General features: G+C 50.0%; 1 protein-coding gene across 2 annotated transcripts in view; it reads right to left on the minus strand.

The window, feature by feature from the left end:
• Positions 1–14,246: 14,246 nt before the first annotated feature.
• Positions 14,247–17,577, minus strand: part of PPARD (peroxisome proliferator activated receptor delta) — a 92,239-nt gene continuing 88,908 nt past the window's right edge. For both annotated transcript variants that reach the window (XM_053603727.1, XM_053603728.1), the window contains exons 6-8: positions 16,924–17,126; positions 16,296–16,746; positions 14,247–15,411 (exon numbers count right to left, since the gene is read on the minus strand). In XM_053603727.1, the coding sequence (XP_053459702.1) occupies positions 15,164–15,411; positions 16,296–16,746; positions 16,924–17,126 (902 nt within the window). In that variant the 3' untranslated portion in view covers positions 14,247–15,163. The remainder of the gene's footprint in view (positions 15,412–16,295; positions 16,747–16,923; positions 17,127–17,577) is intronic.

Consider the following 17,577-nt stretch of genomic DNA (forward strand, 5'->3'; position numbering starts at 1 on the left):
GGTCGGGCCAAAGGGAGGAGGGGCTCCACAGCCAGGCCCTCCCTTTCTTGTCCCCTAGACCTATGGGTTAGTGGGAGGGGTGGAGAGTGGAGACTGGGTGGTTGGGAGGCTGAGGGCTCCAGGTGTCCAGTCCAGACTCCAGAGATGCGGGTGGGGTGTGAAGGTTTTTAGGGATATTCAGGTGATTATTGCAGGGAACTCAGGGATAAATTAAGGACTTTAAGGGTCTGAGAAGACAGGGTGACTTGGGAGGGGACCACAAGCTCTGTACCCAAGACTAAGGAGTCCTGGGGCTAGAGAAGTAATTTGCATTATTACGAAGTAATTACGTTATGAAGGGATTTATTTTATTTTATTATTAATTTATTTTTTGGAGATAGGGTCTCATTCTGTCAATGTCAAACTCCTGGGCTTAGTGATTACAGCACCAGCCACATACACTGGGCTGCAGGTTCAAGCCAGTCCAGGCTTGCTAAACAACAATGACAATTGCCACAAAAAGTAGCTGGGTGTTGTGGCGGGTGCCTGTAGTCCCAGCTACACTGGAGGCTTAAGAGAATCACTTAAGCCCAAGAGTTTGAGGTTGCTACGAGCTGTGATGCCATGGTACTCTACTGAGGGCAACATACTGAGACTGTCTCAAAAAAAAAAAAAAAAAAAAAAAAACAACTCTTGGGCTCAAGCAATCCTCTTGCCTCGGCCTCCCAAGTAGCTGGAACTAAAGGCACCCACCATGACTCACAGCTAGTTTTTTTATTTTTAGTAGAGACAGGGTCTTGTTCTTGGTCAGGCTGGTATCAAACTCCTGAACTGAAGCAATCCACCCACCTTGGCCTCCCAGAATGCTAGGATTACAGGCCTGAGCCAGTGCCTGGCCAGGATTCTTTATTTATTCTTTTTTTTTTTTTTTTATTGTAGAGACAGAGTCTCACTTTGTCACCCTTGATAGAATGCCATGGCATCACAGCTCACAACAATCTCCAACTCCTGGGCTTAGGCGATTCTCTTGCCTCAGCCTCCGGAGTAGCTGGGACTACAGGTGCCTGCCACCACACCGGGCTATTTTTTTGTTGCAGTTTGGCTGGAGCTGGGGTTTGAACCCGCCACCCTTGGTATATGGGGCTGGCGCCCTACCAACTGAGCCACAGGTGCCGCCCCAGGATTCTTTATTTTATTAATATTTTTTTCTACAACAGTGATCTTAGAATTTTATTTATTTTCAAGAGGTGTGGTCTCATTGTGATGCCCATGCTTGTTTCAAACTCCTGGGCTCAAACCATCTCCTGCTTCAGCCTACTGAGTAGCTGGAACCACAGGCAATCACCACCATGCCCAACTTGAGGGTATTTATAACTGAGGAAACCACATAGAAGCCTTCTGCAACCTCAGACCTGTGTGTACTCTGCATGTGGTGCAGAGGTTAGGTGGAGTTGGGCATGGGCACAGAGAAGCTAATCAAATTGGCCATGTACTGGACCCTGGGAAGCTCAGGGCCTGTCCCAAGCCTGAGATGTCTTTCTACAAAAAGTCACTGTTGGGCAGCGCCTGTGGCTCAAAGGGGTAGGGCGCCGGCCCCATATGCTGGAGGTGGTGGGTTCAGGCCCAGCCCCGGCCAAAAACTGGAAAAAAATAAATAAATAAAGTCACTTGTTGCCTGGTCTGTTGTTTGTCAATGAAACTAGCTGGCTATGCTGGTCACAAGTAACTTAGAATAGTGTTGATGCCCCTGCAAAAGCCACTGTGAGCTGCCCAGGAGGGGCTTTGTCAGAGGCTCTGTCCAAATTGGATGGTAGCAAATCAGCTAGTCAGAGCTTCTTTTTGGGTGGTAAAAATTCCTTGTGTATTCTGAGTAGGCAGGTCACTTAGCCTGGGCCTCTGAGTGACCCAGAGACTGTGTCCTGACCCTTCAGGAGGCCTATAGAAATGCCTGTTTGTCAGCACTGTCTTGGGAGTGACCCTAAGCCAACCTTCCCATACATTTTGGAATAGGATCCTCAAGTAGATGCTGCGTGCCTCTCCCTTGCAACCCCATGGGACCTGGCTGATACTTTCCTGGGAACCCACCAGCCCCAAGAAATATACTTGATGACAGAGAATACGGGAGTAGATTTACCTTTGTCAGAATGCCCTTGCCCCCATGGTGAGTCTGTTCCCCACACCTGGTCCTGAGACCAGCATAGCCAGCAGGGGTCCGGCCCTGAGGGAGTGTTGGTCTTGGGGGTCTTCCTCCTCCCTGGAATGGAGGTGCTAAGCAGTTGGGAGGGCAGAGGGCGGGGCACAGGAAGAATGTTTTTGGCTGATAAGCCTCCAGATGTGGCAGTTAGGCTGCCTGGAGGTTCTGTGAGCTGGTAATGTTTCCATAATTCCCTTTTCCAGGTAAACAATCTGTTGTCTTGAGTTGTTTGCAACCAAGAAAACTGATTATCTGATAGTTGTTGTGAGGATGAAATGAGGTTACCTGTGAAGATGGCCTGACACACAGCTCAATGAGAGCTTACAGCAGGGGAAGGATGATGGGCTGAGAGCCAGGAGACCTGATGTGACCTTGGACGGGGCACTCCCGGGTCTTGGCCTCAGTCTCTTCTATACAATATGTGCCCAAGGAGATGAGTAGGTTAAGGAAGGGGGATGATGACTTCTAAGAACCCTTCCAGCTCTATTTCTTTTCTTTTCTTTTTTTTTTTTTTTTTGAGACAGAGCCTCAAGCTGTCGCCCTGGGTAGAGTGCTGTGGCATCACAGCTCACAGCAACCTCCAACTCCTGGGCTCAAGCGATTCTCCTGCCTACGCCTTCCAAGTAGCTGGGACTACAGGCACCCGCCACAACGCCTGGCTATTTCTTGGTTGCAGCCGTCATTGTTGTTTGGTGGGCCTGGGCTGGATTCGAACCCGCCAGCTGAGGTGTATGTGGCTGGCGCCTTAGCCGCTTGAGCCACAGGCGCCAAGCCATTTATTTTATTTTATTACTATTATTTTTTTAAGGGACAGAGCTCACCTTGGCATCACAGCTCACAGCAACCTCCAGCTCTTGGGCTTAGGCGATTCTCTTGCCTCAGGTTCCCGAGTAGCTGGGATTACAGGCACTCGCCACAACGCCCGGCTATTTTTCTGTTGCAATTTGGCCGGGGCTGGGTTTGAACCTGCCACCCTCGGCCGCCCCCTGCTCTATTTCTAAGGTCCCCAACTCCCTAAATTCCCATCTCACTCCTCCAAATCCCATGCTCTCTCCACTGCTCCATATGGGAGGGAAGTTGGGAAAGTTAAAAAACACTATATAAGAGTAATTCACTTAAAAAAAAAGTAATTCACTTAAAAGGTAAAGGAGGGATTTGTTTTTCGATCTTTGAGAGTTTCCCTCTGTCTGGGTAGAGTTCCATGGCATCATAGCTCACGGCAACCTCAAACTCTTGGGCTCAAGTGATCCTCCTGCCTCAGAGAATAGAAAAGACTAGCCAGGTGTGGTGGTGTAAGCCTGTAGTCTCAGCTACTAGGGAGGCTGAGGCAGGAGGATCACTTAAGCCCAGAACTTTGAGGTTGCTATGAGTAGGGTGAGGCCATGGCACACTAGCCCAGGGTTTTTGAAACTCTGTCTCAAAAACAAACAAACAAAACGCCTGTAATCCTAGTACTCTGGGAAGCCAAAGCGGGTGGATTGCTTTTTTTTTGTTTTTTGAGACAGAGCTTCAAGCTGTCGCCCTGGGTAGGGGTGCTGTTGCATCACAGCTCACAGCAACCTCCAACTCCTGGGCTTAAGCGATTCTCTTGCCTCAGCCTCCCGAGTAGCTGGGACTACAGGCGCCCACCACAATGCCCGGCTATTTCTTTTTGTTGCAGTTTGGCCAGGGCCAGGTTTGAACCCACCATCCTCGGTATATGGGGCCGACACCCAACTCCCTGAGCCACAGGCACCACCCTTTTTTTTTTTTTTTTTTTTTTGTGAAACAGAGTTTCACTATGTTGCCCTGGGTAGAGTGCTGTCGCATCACAGCTCACAGCAAACTCAAACTCTTGGGTTTAAGTGATTCTCTTTCCTCAGCCTCTCAAGTAGCTGGGACTACAGGTGCCCACCACAATGCCTGGCTGTTTTGTTGTTGTTGTTGTTGTCATTGTTGTTTAGCAGGCCAGGGCCAGGTTTGAACCTGCCAGCCGGGTATATGTGGTCAGTGCCCTAGCCACTGAGCTATGGGTGCCAAGCCCACAGGCATATCTTAATAGAGAAATTGGGGTAACACGTGTGTTTACCTTTAACTTTGCTAGATTTTGCCCAATTGTTCTTCAAATTGTAAAATACTAACTTCTCCCTTCTGTAGTATGAGAATTTTCACCATTTTCTTCCTTTCTACATGTTCTCTATCTTGGCTTCCCTGCGCTATTTCTGGATAATTTCTACAGATCCTTCTTTTTTTTTTATTTATTATTTTTATTTTATTGTTGGGGATTCATTGAGGGTACAATAAGCCAGGTTACACTGATTGCAATTGTTAGGTAAAGTCCCTCTTGCAATCATGTCTTGCCCCCATAAAGTGTGACACACACCAAGGCCCCATCCCTCTCCCTCCATCCCTCTTTCTGCTTTTCCTCCCCCCCCATAACCTTCTTCTTTTTTTTTTTTTTTAGAGACAGAGTCTCACTTTATCGCCTTCAGTAGAGTAGTGTGGAGTCACACAGCTCACAGCAACCTCCAACTCCTGGGCTTAGGCGATTCTTTTGCCTCAGCCTCCCGAGTAGCTGGGACTACAGGCGCCTACCACAATGCCTGGATATTTTTTTTTTGGTTGTAGTTGTCATTGTTGTTTGGTGGGCCCGGACTGGATTCGAACCTGCCAGCTCCGGTGTATGTGGTTGGCACCTTAGCCCCTTGAGCTACAGGCGCCAAGCCTACAGATCCTTTTTTTTTTTTTGTAGAGACAGGGTCTCACTTTATGGCCCTCGGTAGAGTGCCGTGGCCTCACACAGCCCATAGCAACCTCCAACTCCTGGGCTTAAGCGATTCTCTTGCCTCAGCCTCCCGAGTAGCTGGGACTACAGGCACCCGCCACAACGCCCGGCTATTTTTTTGTTGGGGAGAGAAGAGCCTCAAGCTGTCACCCTGGGTAGAGTGCTGTGGCATCACATCTCACAACAACCTCCAACTCCTGGGCTCAAGCGATTCTCTTGCCTCAGCCTCCCAAGTAGCTGGGACTACAGGTGCCTGCCACAACACCTGGCTATTTTTTAGTTGTAGTTGTCATTGTTTTTTGGTGGGCCCAGGCTGGATTCGAACCAGCCAGCTCTGGTTTATGTGGCTGGCGCCTTAGCCGCTTGAGCTACAGGCACCGAGCCCTGGCTATTTTTTTGTTGTTTCAGTTGTCATTATTGTTTTAGCAGGCCCAGACCAGGCTCAAACACACCAGCTTTGGTGTATGTGACTGGTGCCGTAACCACTGTGGTACAGGCGCCGAGCCAGGAAATAAATGTTTTATATTATTAAGAAATATAAAGAAATTATAGCCGGGCGTTGTGGCGGGCGCCTGTAGTCCCAGCTGCTCGGGAGGCTGAGGCAAGAGAATCGCTTAAGCCCAGGAGTTGGAGGCTGCTGTGAGCTGTGTGAGGCCACGGCACTCTACCGAGGGCCATAAAGTGAGACTCTGTCTCTACAAAAAAGAAAATGGGCGGCACCTGTGGCTCAGTCGGTAAGGCGCCGGCCCCATATACCGAGGGTGGCGGGTTCAAACCCGGCCCCGGCCAAATTGCAACAAAAAAATAGCCGGGCGTTGTGGTGGGCGCCTGTAGTCCCAGCTACTCAGGAGGCTGAGACAAGAGAATCGCTTAAGCCCAGGAGTTGGAGGTTGCTGTGAGCTGTGTGATGCCATGGCACTCTACCGAGGGCCATAAAGTGAAACTCTGTCTCTACAAAAAAAAAAAAAAAAAAGAAATATAAAGAAATCAGGCTGATTGCCGTGGTTCACTCCTATAATCCTAGCACTCTGGGAGGCTGAGGCGGGTGGATAGCTTGAACTCATCGAGTTCAAGACCAGCCTGAGCAAAAGCAAGACCCTATCTCTACTAAAATAGAAAAACTGAGGCAAGAGGATTGCTTGAACCCAAGAGTTGGAGGTTGCTATGAGCTATGACACAATGGCACTCTACACAGGGCAATATTTTGAGATTGTCTCAAAAAAAAAACAAAACCAAAAACCAGCTCAGCGCCTGTGGCTCAGCAGCTAGGGTGCCAGCACATACACTGGAGCTGGCGGGTTTGAATCCAGCTGGGGCCTACCAAACAACAATGACAACTACAACCAAAAAATAGCCAGGCGCTGTGGAGGGCACCTATAGTCCCAGCTACTCGGGAGGCTGAGGCAAGAGAATCGCTTAAGCCCAAGAGTTTGGGGTTGCTGTGAGCTGTGACGCCATGGCACTCTACCCAGAGCGACAGCTTGAGACTCTATCTCAAAAAAGAAAAAAAAAAAAAAAAAGAAATATAAAGAAATCAAAACATAAGAAAGAAATAATTTGATTTTTTTTGCAGTTTTTGTCTGGGGCTGTGTTTGAACCCGCCACCTCTGATATATGGGGCTGGCATCCTATTCCTTTGAGCCACAGGTGCCACCCAAGAATAATTTGATTTTTCAGAAAAAAAAGTTTAAGGAATGCTTAGAACTTCCATAAAAAACAGATTAGACATAGCCAGAGATTTTTTTTTTTTTTTTGTAGCGACAGAGTCTCATTTTATTGCCCTCGAGTGCCATGGTGTCACACAGCTCACAACCTCCAACTCCTGGGCTTAGGCGATTCTCTAGCCTCAGCCTCCCAAGTAGTGGGACTACAGACACCGGCCACAACGCCCCACTATTTTTTTTTTTTTTTTTTTTTGCAGTTTTTGGCCAGGGCCGGGTTTGAAGCAGCCACCTCCCGTATGTGGGGCGGGTGCCCTACTCCTTTGAGCCACAGGCGCCGCCCCACCCAGCTATTTGTTTGGTTGCAGTTTGGCTGGGGCCGGGTTTGAACCCGTCACCCTCGGTATATGGGGCCGGCACCTTACCGACTGAGCCACATGCGCCGCCCCTACAGATCCTTCTTGAGGTACAAAAAAATGATCTCTGGCTGGGGCAGTACCTGTGGCTCAGTGGGTAGGGTGCTGGCCCCATATACCAAGGGTGGCAGGTTCAAACCCGGCCTTGGCCAAACTGCAACGAAAAGCTGGGTGGGGTGGCCCCTGTGGCTCAAAGGAGTAGGGCACCGGCCCCACATACGGGAGGTGGCTGCTTCAAACCCGGCCCTGGCCAAAAACTGCAAAAAAAAAAAAAAAAAAAAAAAATAGTGGGGCGTTGTGGCCGGTGCCTGTAGTCCCACTACTTGGGAGGCTGAGGCAAGAGAATCCCTAAGCCAGGAGTTGGAGGTTCTGAGCTGTGTGACACCATGGCACTCGGGGGCAATAAAATGAGACTCTGTCACTACAAAAAAAAAAAAAAAATCTCTGGCTATGTCTAATCTGTTTTTTATGGAAGTTCTAAGCATTCCTTAAACTTTTTTTTCTGAAAAATCAAATTATTCTTGGGTGGCACCTGTGGCTCAAAGGAATAGGATGCCAGCCCCATATATCAGAGGTGGCGGGTTCAAACACAGCCCCAGCCAAAAACTGCAAAAAAAATCAAATTATTTCTTTCTTATGTTTTGATTTCTTTATATTTCTTTTTTTGAGATAGTCTCAAGCTGTCGTTCTGGGTAGAGTGCCATGGCGTCACAGCTCACAGCAACCCCAAACTCTTGGGCTTAAGCGATTCTCTTGCCTCAGCCTCCCAAGTAGCTGGGACTATAGGTGCCCTCCACAGCGCTTGGCTATTTTTTGGTTGTAGTTGTCATTGTTGTTTGGTAGGCCCCAGCTGGATTCAAACCCGCCAGCTCCAGTGTATGTGCTGGCACCCTAGCTGCTGAGCCACAGGCGCTGAGCTGGTTTTTGGGTTTTTTTTTTTTTTTGAGACAATCTCAAAATATTGCCCTGTGTAGAGTGCCATTGTGTCATAGCTCATAGCAACCTCCAACTCTTGGGTTCAAGCAATCCTCTTGCCTCAGTTTTTCTATTTTAGTAGAGACAGGGTCTTGCTTTTGCTCAGGCTGGTCTTGAACTCGATGAGTTCAAGCTATCCACCCGCCTCAGCCTCCCAGAGTGCTAGGATTATAGGAGTGAACCACGGCAATCAGCCTGATTTCTTTATATTTCTTTTTTTTTTTTTTTTTTGTAGAGACCGAGTCTCACTTTATGGCCCTCGGTAGAGTGCCGTGGCCTCACACAGCTCACAGCAGCCTCCAACTCCTGGGCTTAAGCGATTCTCTTGCCTCAGCCTCCCGAGCAGCTGGGACTACAGGCGCCCGCCACAGCGCCCGGCTATAATTTCTTTATATTTCTTTTTTTTTACTTTTTTTTTTTTTTTTGTGGTTTTTTTTTTTTTTGGCCGGGGCTGGGTTTGAACCTGCCACCTCCGGCATATGGGACCGGCGTCCTACTCCTTGAGCCACAGGCGCCGCCATCTTTTTTTTTTTTTTTTTTTTACTTTTATTATTTATTTATTTACTGTGTGGTTTTTGGCCGGGGCTGGGTTTGAACCCGCCACCTCCGGCATATGGGACCGGTGCCCTACTCCTTGAGCCACAGGCACCGCCCAATTTCTTTATATTTCTTTTTTTTTTTTTTTTTTTTTTTGTAGAGACAGAGTCTCACTTTATGGCCCTCGGTAGAGTGCCGTGGCGTCACACAGCTCACAGCAACCTCCAACTCCTGGGCTTAAGCGATTCTCTTGCTTCAGCCTCCCGAGTGGCTGGGACTACAGGCGTCCGCCACAACGCCCGGCTATTTTGTTTTTTTTTTGGTTGCAGTTTGGCCGGGGTCAGGTTTGAACCCGTCACCCTCGGCAGATGGGGCCGGCGCCTTACCGACTGAGCCACAGGCGCCGCCCGTTCTTTATATTTCTTAATAATACAAAACATTTATTTCCTGGCTCGGCGCCTGTACCACAGTGGTTACGGCACCAGTCACATACACCAAAGCTGGTGTGTTCGAGCCTGGTCTGGGCCTGCTAAAACAATAATGACAACTGAAACAACAAAAAAATAGCCAGGGCTCGGTGCCTGTAGCTCAAGCGGCTAAGGCGCCAGCCACATAAACCAGAGCTGGCTGGTTCGAATCCAGCCTGGGCCCACCAAAAAACAATGACAACTACAACCAAAAAGTAGGCAGGCGTTGTGGCAGGCACCTGTAGTCCCAGCTACTTGGGAGGCTGAGGCAAGAGAATCACTTGAGCCCAGGAGTTGGAGGTTGTTGTGAGATGTGATGCCACAGCACTCTACCCAGGGTGACAGCTTGAGGCTCTTCTCTCCCCCACAAAAAAATAGCCAGGCATTGTGGTGGGCATCTACAGTCTCAACTACTTGGGAGGCTGAGGCAAGAGAATTGCTTAAGCCCAAGAGTTTGAGGTTAGTGTGAGCTGTGACACCACAGCACTCTACCGAGGGTGACATAGCGAGACTGTCTCAAAAAAAAAAAAACATTTATTTCCTGATAAGTAGTAAATAGTCACTTTTTTTTTTTTTGAGACAGAGCCTTAAGCTGTCGCCTGGGTAGAGTGCCATAGCATCATAGCTCACAGCAACCTCCAACTCCTGGGCTCAAGCGATTCTTCTGCCTTTGCCTCCCAAGTAGCTGGGACTACAGGCACCCACCACAATGCCCGGCTCTTTTTTTTTTTGGTTGCAGCCGTCATTGTTGTTTGGTGGGCCCAGCTGGATTCAACCTGCCAGCTCAGGTGTATGTGGCTGACGCCTTAGCCGCTTAAGCCACAGGTGCTGAGCCGAAAGACAATATTTTCTAATTCTCTTGACTGCCTTCTTTTTTATGCTTGATTAATTTGTCCTAAGCACCATTAGAGACCAGGTGGGCTTGGTGCCTGTAGCTCAAGCAGCTAAGGCGCCAGCCACATACACTAGAGGTGGTGGTTCAAATTCAGCCCGGGGCTGCCAAACAACAATGACAGCTGCAACCAAAAAAAAAAAAAAAAAAAATAGCCGGGCGTTGTAACGGGTGCCGGTAGTCCAGCTACTTGGGAGGCTGAGGCAAGAGAATCGCTTGAGCCCAGGAGTTGGAGTTTGCTGTGAGCTGTGATGCTACAGCACTCTACCCAAAGGGATAGCTTGAGTCTCTGTCTCAAAAAGTAAAAATAATAAAAGAGACCAAGTGACCAACTGTTGTCCCCAAGGCTTTACTCATGGGGAGAAAAAAGCAGAGAGACCCTAAAGCTGGAGATGGAAGACTGGTCTTGCCTCCTCTTAGCTGAGTGACCTCAGGCACGCTCTCTGGTCTCTCACTGTGCTGTCTAGCTTGTAAAATGAGAAATCCCTTATGGGTTGTGGTAAGGATTAGAAGTGATGCATGGCACACAATAGCTGCAATTAGTGATAGTAATAACACAGGCCAGAGAGGGCAGGCCCTTTGCAGTACCAGAAGCCAGGTAACAACTGAAAACTGGTCCTTAGCTTCAACTCACTGGACTGAGTGAGATCTAGTTATTTGGTATCCTATATTCTTACCTCCCCAGGGCTAGGAAGAGGACAGGCCTTTAACTGGGACATAGCCTTTGAGTATTTTTCTTGCAATGTGATGGTGTGGGAAAGGATAGGAAGGTGAGAAAAATAAACCTAGTAAACCAGAAGATTCCATTACAAGCATGTACTAATATCAGAAATGCCCCTGTTCCAAGCATTCCTTCTCTGCCTTCTCTTCCTTTTTTTGTTTTTACTTTTTTTTTTTTTTTTGCAGTTTTTGGCCGGTGCTGGGTTTAAACCCACCACCTCCGGCATATGGGGCCAGTGCCCTACTCCTATGAGCCACAGGAACTGCCCTTTTTTTGTTTTTAGACAGAGTTTCACTTTGTTCCTTTGGTAGAGTGCCCTAGTGTCATAGTTCACAGCAACCTCAAACTCCTGGGCTCAAGTGATTTTCCTGCCTCAGGCTCCCAACTAGCTGGGAGTACAGACACCTGCCACAACACCCGGCTATTTTTAGAAGTGGGGTCTTGCTCTGGTTCAGGCTGGTCTCCAACCTGTGAGCTCAGGCAATCCACCTGCCTCGGCCTCCCAGAGTGCTGGGATTACAGGAGTGAACTATCGCTGGCCTCCTCTTCTTTTCATCCTGTTCCCCTGGGGCTGGGACTCTCCTGGCTGAAATGAACCATGTGGACCTGAGAGTTCAGATTGCTCTGCCCAGCTGATCTGAAAAGAGAGAATATAGGGAGGCAAGTGTCATGCATGACTGTCACCTTAAGCCAGGCGTCCTCAAACTGCGGCCCGCAGGCCCCATGAAGCGGTGTGAATTGTATTTGTTCCCGTTTTGTTTTTTACTTCAAAATAAGATATGTGCAGTGCGCATAGGAATTTGTTCATAGTTTTTTTTTTTTTTTTAACTATAGTCTGGCCCTCCAACGGTCTGAGGGACAGTGAATTGGCCCCCTGTTGAAAAAGTTTGAGGACGCCTGCCTTAAGCTGTGAGCCTGCCTGGGATCCCTTACCTGGGAGCTGGTGTTTGTACTTGAGCTAGTTGTTTGCATGTGGGGAGTCTGCAAACTACATTTAGCTCCCCCACTCTTTAATGGGAGGTATAAGCAACTGCAAGAAGAAAAAGAAACCCTACCCCCACCCTAAACTCTGACTGCACCATCTGGCAGGAGCAGCTCAGTTTAGGTTGCAGGCTTCTAGCTTAAGTGGTGAGGGTCCTGGAGCAGCAGCAGTGGAGTGTGGCCTCTGGCAGCTCCTCTGGCTCCAGCTGTCTGCTCCTACAGTTGAGTCAGCAGGTGATTTCAGGCACCTGGGTTTCTGTAGGGTCAGTGGGTGCTCTAGCGCTGGTGGCCCCTGCTTGATACTATTTTCCCATCTAGACTGGAGATGAGACTGGCTTCCTGCAGGTGCTCCTCTCCAGATGACCTAAATTCCTGCCATTGACCTTTCAGTACTTTTGAAAGCACTTGTAGTGAGAATAAGATGTAGTCTGTCAGGCTAGGGCAGGCATAACTCTTCTTTTTAGGCCCTAAGTGACCTTCACCTTCAGTCTCTCATTTGTTTTGCAAATTTAGCTCCCACCCTTAAAGATGCCCATCTTGAATACTTTAGGAAGATTGATTTAGGAAACTGACTTTTGTAATAGGTGACTGAGGTAGGCTGATTATTATTTAAAGTAACCTTTAAATGACTGCGCCAGCCACATACACCCAGTGTGACGGGTTTGAACCCAGCCCAGGCCAGCTAAACAACTGCAGCAAAACAATAGCTGGGCGTTGTGGCAGGTGCCTGTAGTCCCAGCTACTTGGGAGGCTGAGGCAAGGGAATCACTTGAGTCCAAGAGTTTGAGGTTGCTGTGAGCTGTGACATCACAGCACTCAACCGAGGGCGGACATAGTGAAACTGTCTCAAAAAAAAAGAAAAGAAATAGAGGAACAGAACCATTTTAAAGAGACTTTTCTCACTGTTCTCCAGAATTGCCAGCCTTCTGACAAAGTTTAATAGACCTATCCCCGTCTCTACATGTTGGCTAACAATGACAGGCAGCCAGACTGGTAACACTTTCAGGGCTTTTGTTAACAGTTCCCTGTAGTGAATTCCTCACTTGGAAGTATTTAGCAGTGGTTTTGTTTTCCTGACTAGACAAACAAATCCAGTTACATACCCTGACGTGACCTCACACTGCAGACAACCCCTTGCTGCCAGCACCGGGCTCTGCTGGCAAGAAAGTAAGCTGGGGTATTGGCTGAGAGGAATACCCTGACCTCTGTGGGGGTAACAAACCGGCTTTGGTGACCAAGTCCCATGCATCATACAGGGCTCGCCCAGGGCATGGTGCCTCCTCCAGAGGTCTCCCCCCATACCTTCCAGATCCCTGCACAACCCCTAATGAGCGCCAGGCACCACACGGCCTTCTCTGAGTATGCATACCCTTCTCTATTCTCTCTGCAGGCTGGGGGCAGCAACTCCTCAGTCCCCCACAATCCCAGCAGGAGGTGAGAAGGACCTGCAGCACCCCAAAGCCTCCTCTGCCCAGCTAGCTTCTCTATAGGAGGAGGAATCCAATCAGCCCCAGGAAAAACACGCAGAGGACTGAGTCAGCTTAAAGTCAACTCTTAAATATTTAATTCTTATTTATTTAAAGTCTCGTCAGTCTGTGTACACTATTTATATTAAAAACACAGGAAGCTGGAGCTCCTAGCAAAAATATACATTTCAATTTTGGAGATTGTTCAGACACTGAGTAGAGCTGTATCCTCAGCACCAGACCGGGTGGGGTGGAGGAGGGTGGGCACAACAGCTCTCCCTTCACAGCCTTGGCCCGAAAGGAAGTACCCCTAAGCCAACTCCTGGTCAGCCAGGTTGAGGGGTGGGCAGAGGGAAGAATCACGTCAGGGGAGTGATCCTGGGGCATAGAGGGCCTCAGCATTGGCTGGGCAAATGCAGGGCACTTCCTCCCAGAGCCACATCAGAGGGAATGGCTCCTCGGGAAGGAGGAACAGACAGGACACAGGAAGCTGGGCTCTAACTCCAGCTCCCCTACCACCCTGCTGAGACCCTAGCCAGTCCTTAACCTACAGCCTGGGTGGCTCTCTGCCTTCCTACTCAGACATGACACTCCAAGTTGTACTTCAGCCCTTCCTCTGAGGCAAGGGCACCTCCACCTGGGACCAGGGGGAGGATAGGGGCCAGAGGTGTGGGACTGTGCTCCACAAGGTCCCTGGTAACCACAGGTTGTGCAGGGGGAATTTTAGGTGACTGTCTGGGCTGAATATATGGGAAGAGGAGGGCATCAGAGTTGCTGGAACAAAGGACATCAGAATATACAGGATCAGCAGGGAACCCCTGCCACCCCGAGATCCAGCCCAGCCCTGGGGAAAGGGGTACAGCTCTGCCTGCCCATCTGCAGGCCTCTCTCTGGGCACTCACTTGCCTTTGGGAAGAATGGGGAGGGTGAGGGTGCTGAACTTGCAGGTAAAGTGATTTCAGTGCTTGCTGTGTGGGCTGGAGTTGCAGCTCCAGGGAGTGTGTGGGGGCCTGAGCTTCAGCTTGGCTGGCTAGAGAAAAGAGGTTCACACTGGAGGCCAGGATCTGGCACTATAGTTGACACAATATGGGTGGCTGCTAAAGGGCAGGGAGAGTAGGTTGCTAATGGAGGACCTACCCCAGGCTCTCCCTGGTCTCTGACCCCAGGACTCAGAACCTGAGTCCTAGGGGAGAGTTAAGTGTGCTGCTTCTTCCACCACTAATCTCTACCTACTTCCCTTGAGACTTGCTCCACTTCAAGAGGGCGCAGGGTCTCCCCACCTGGAGGGGACCCGGCCTCCTTCCAGGCTGGGGGAGTACCCTGCAGCGGCCAGCGCATGGGGCCATCAGTGACACTGGCCTGGAAAACCAGTGAGAAGAACGGAAGGATGCTGGGTGTCAGCGGGCCTGGGGTGTGCTGCTACAGTAGGGCTGGTTAGGTCAGGTGGGGGGTGGGGCAGCCTTAGAGGGGCAGTGAAAATCTGGGGGAGGTGTCAGCTCTCAGCCCAGGCCCTGCTCACTGTCCTTCACAGCAGGGATCCCGGAGTACAGGCTGTTGCTGCAGTCCCTGGGACACCAGGCCAAGAGAACTTAGTGTTTCTTTGGATGGCTCAAGTCTTTTGCTCTGAAGACAGGAGACAGAGTGAGGCCCTAAGACTGCAGGTTCAGTGACAGGCAGATGGCAGGCCCTGCTCCCTTCTGCTTCTGGGGAAAGGGTGCACAAAAGCAGAGGTCCTGTTCTATGCTGCTGGTGAAATAATACAAATGTCTCACAGAATGAGAAAGAGGGACAGATGTGGGATGGGAAAAGAGAAAGGGAGGGCAAGGGAATAAGAAAGTAGGAAACTATAGAAAAGGGAAGAAAAAGAGCAAGGGAAATCAGAAGAGAAAGCGGAACTGAGAAAGAGGGAGACCACAAAGACAGGAAGAGTTGGAGTATGGGAGGGGGAGAAAGGGAACACAGGGAGCCAGAGGCCGCCTGAGCATGAGTGAGTGATTCTGTCGCTCTAGGCCGGGTCTTGTGCCTGCGGGCTGATCAATAGAAAAGTCACATGGGGGGGCCCCCCACTCTAGCCCCACTGGAGCCTGCAGGGAGACTTGGGCACTGTCTCTCAGTACATGTCCTTATAGATCTCCTGGAGCAGGGGGTGCAGCGAGGTCTCAGTCTCTGTCTTTTTGATCCGCTGCATCATCTGGGCATGCTCGGTGACCAGCTGCCGCAGGTCAGCCATCTTCTGCAGCAGTTTGGGGAAGAGGTACTGGGCATCAGGGTGGTTGGCCTGCAGGTGGAACTCAAGGGCACGCAGGATGGTGTCCTGGATGGCCTCCACCTGTGGCACATTCATGAGGCCTGGCCGGTCTGCGGGGACACAGGGCACATGAGGGATTCAGAAAGGCAAAGCAGCTCTCCTATCCCCACCCAGCATGGTGACTTGGACCAGGGGACAGCAGGCCTCCTTGGCTGTAACAGATCAAGCCCTGTTCTGTTGGTGATGGCTCCACCGAGTGTTCTAGTCTTCCTGCCCTGGTCTTGGCCCACTTTTTTTTTTTTTTTTGTGGTTTTTGGCCGGGGCTGGGTTTGAACCTACCACCTCCGGCATATGGGATCCGCACCCTACTCCTTGAGCCACAGGCGCCGCCCGGCCCATTTCTTTTGACTTTACCAATTGTTTTTTCCTTTTGATGAGGCAGGATAGGATTTGAGTTAAGAGAATGGGTGGACTAAAATCCTGTGTCTGCCACAGACTATAGATGAGGCTATGGGAAGGCCACTTGGCTTCTCTGGGCTTTAGTTTCCTCATCTATAAAATGGGAATAGCAAAAGTACCTCCCCTACAGGGTTGTTGTGAGGATCAAATGAGTTATAAGCAATGAAAAGGAACTAGAACAGTGCTTGGCATGAAGCTCTGTGCCACTGCTGGTAAACATGGTTATTATTTTATTTGTTGTGCTAGAATTTGAAAAATGCATGGAAAAATACAGAAAATTTCTCCACTACTCAGAAATAACCCCCATTAGATGGTCTATTTCTTTGCAGTGTTTTTTCTATCACTACTTCCATCTACTGATATCATGAGATGGAGCTGATCCTCTGTGTCAGACAGTTCCTTGCATGTTCCACTGTTATTATAACGTGGACACTTCCTCATGCTGTCCAAACTCAGGCATGGTGCCCTGCAGTGAGGGTCAAGCCCTGGAAGGACCGGCTGTGTCGGGCTGGTCTACCTGCTCTCCCTCACTTACCTCCACATAGAATTATGGCCGCGATGAACAGGGCCAGATCACTGTCATCAAGTTCCAGGGCATTGAACTTGACAGCAAACTCGAACTTGGGCTCAATGATGTCACTGAAGGGCTTGCGAAGGCTTCGTAGGAACTCACGAGTGACAAAGCCACTGCCATTGGCCACCAGCAGCCCATCCTTGTTGACAATGGAAGCTAGCATGGCAAAGATGGCCTCGTGCACACCATACTTGAGAAGGGTCACCTGGTCATTGAGGAAGAGGCTGCTGAAGCTGGGGATGCTCTTGGCAAACTCAGTGAGCTCCCGCACGGTTTCCACTGTGGTGCACTGGCAGCGGTAGAAGACATGCACGCTGATCTCCTTGTAGGGTGGCAGGCCATTCACCAGCTGCTTCCACACAAGGCCCTTCTCTGCCTGCCACAATGTCTCGATGTCGTGGATCACAAAGGGCTGAAAACCAGGCCCCGTTAGAGGTGAGGCCTCACGGGGCCCCCACCCTGTGCTCCCCACAGCCCCTGTCTGTACCATGAAGTTAAAGGAGGGAGGAGGCCTGGCTCTCCCCAGAGCCAGGCAGGCAGCAGCAGGGCCCAGAGCCCAGATGCTACTAGGCTAAGCAGCAACACTCACCGCCGTGTGGCTGGCTTTGCCGGTGAGGATACTGCGGGCCTTCTTTTTGGTCATGTTGAAGTTTTTCAGGTAGGCGTTATAGATGTGCTTGGAGAAAGCCTTCAGATCAGCTACCTGTGGGTTGTGCTGGCTTCCCTCGCTTGCCGTCAGCCCTGCCACCAGTTTTCTCTTCTCAGCCTCTGGCATTCGGCCAAAGCGGATGGCTACACAGCAAACAGGGACAGTCATCAAGGAGCCCAGACAGAGGTCAGCACCTCAACCTCCCCATCCCTCTACAGGTGCAGGGGCCAATGACAGACATATCCTTTCTGAGCTCAGGGTCCTCAGAAGCTCTAGAGTGAGCAAAGTGGGGATGTTGGGGTGGCCCCTCCAGGATCTGAACTCATAAGGGAATAGATTTTGTATGTCTGGTTCACAGTGCCTGGCACATTGCAACTGAGTTACTTGGCTGAGAGGCAGTGCAGGATGACAGCATTTGGTGACAAAGCTGTGCCTGGGTTCCAGCTCAGTAGCCTACTAGCTATGTGACCTTGGAAAGGCTATCTCACCTTTCTTTTTATTTTTTATTATTATTTTTTAAGACAGAGCCTCAAGCTGTCACCCTGGGAAGAGTGCCGTGGCATCACAGCTCACAGCAACCTCCAACTCCTGGGC

The sequence above is a fragment of the Nycticebus coucang genome, chromosome 9 (assembly GCF_027406575.1).
Source record: "Nycticebus coucang isolate mNycCou1 chromosome 9, mNycCou1.pri, whole genome shotgun sequence".
Classification (NCBI taxonomy): domain Eukaryota; kingdom Metazoa; phylum Chordata; class Mammalia; order Primates; family Lorisidae; genus Nycticebus; species Nycticebus coucang.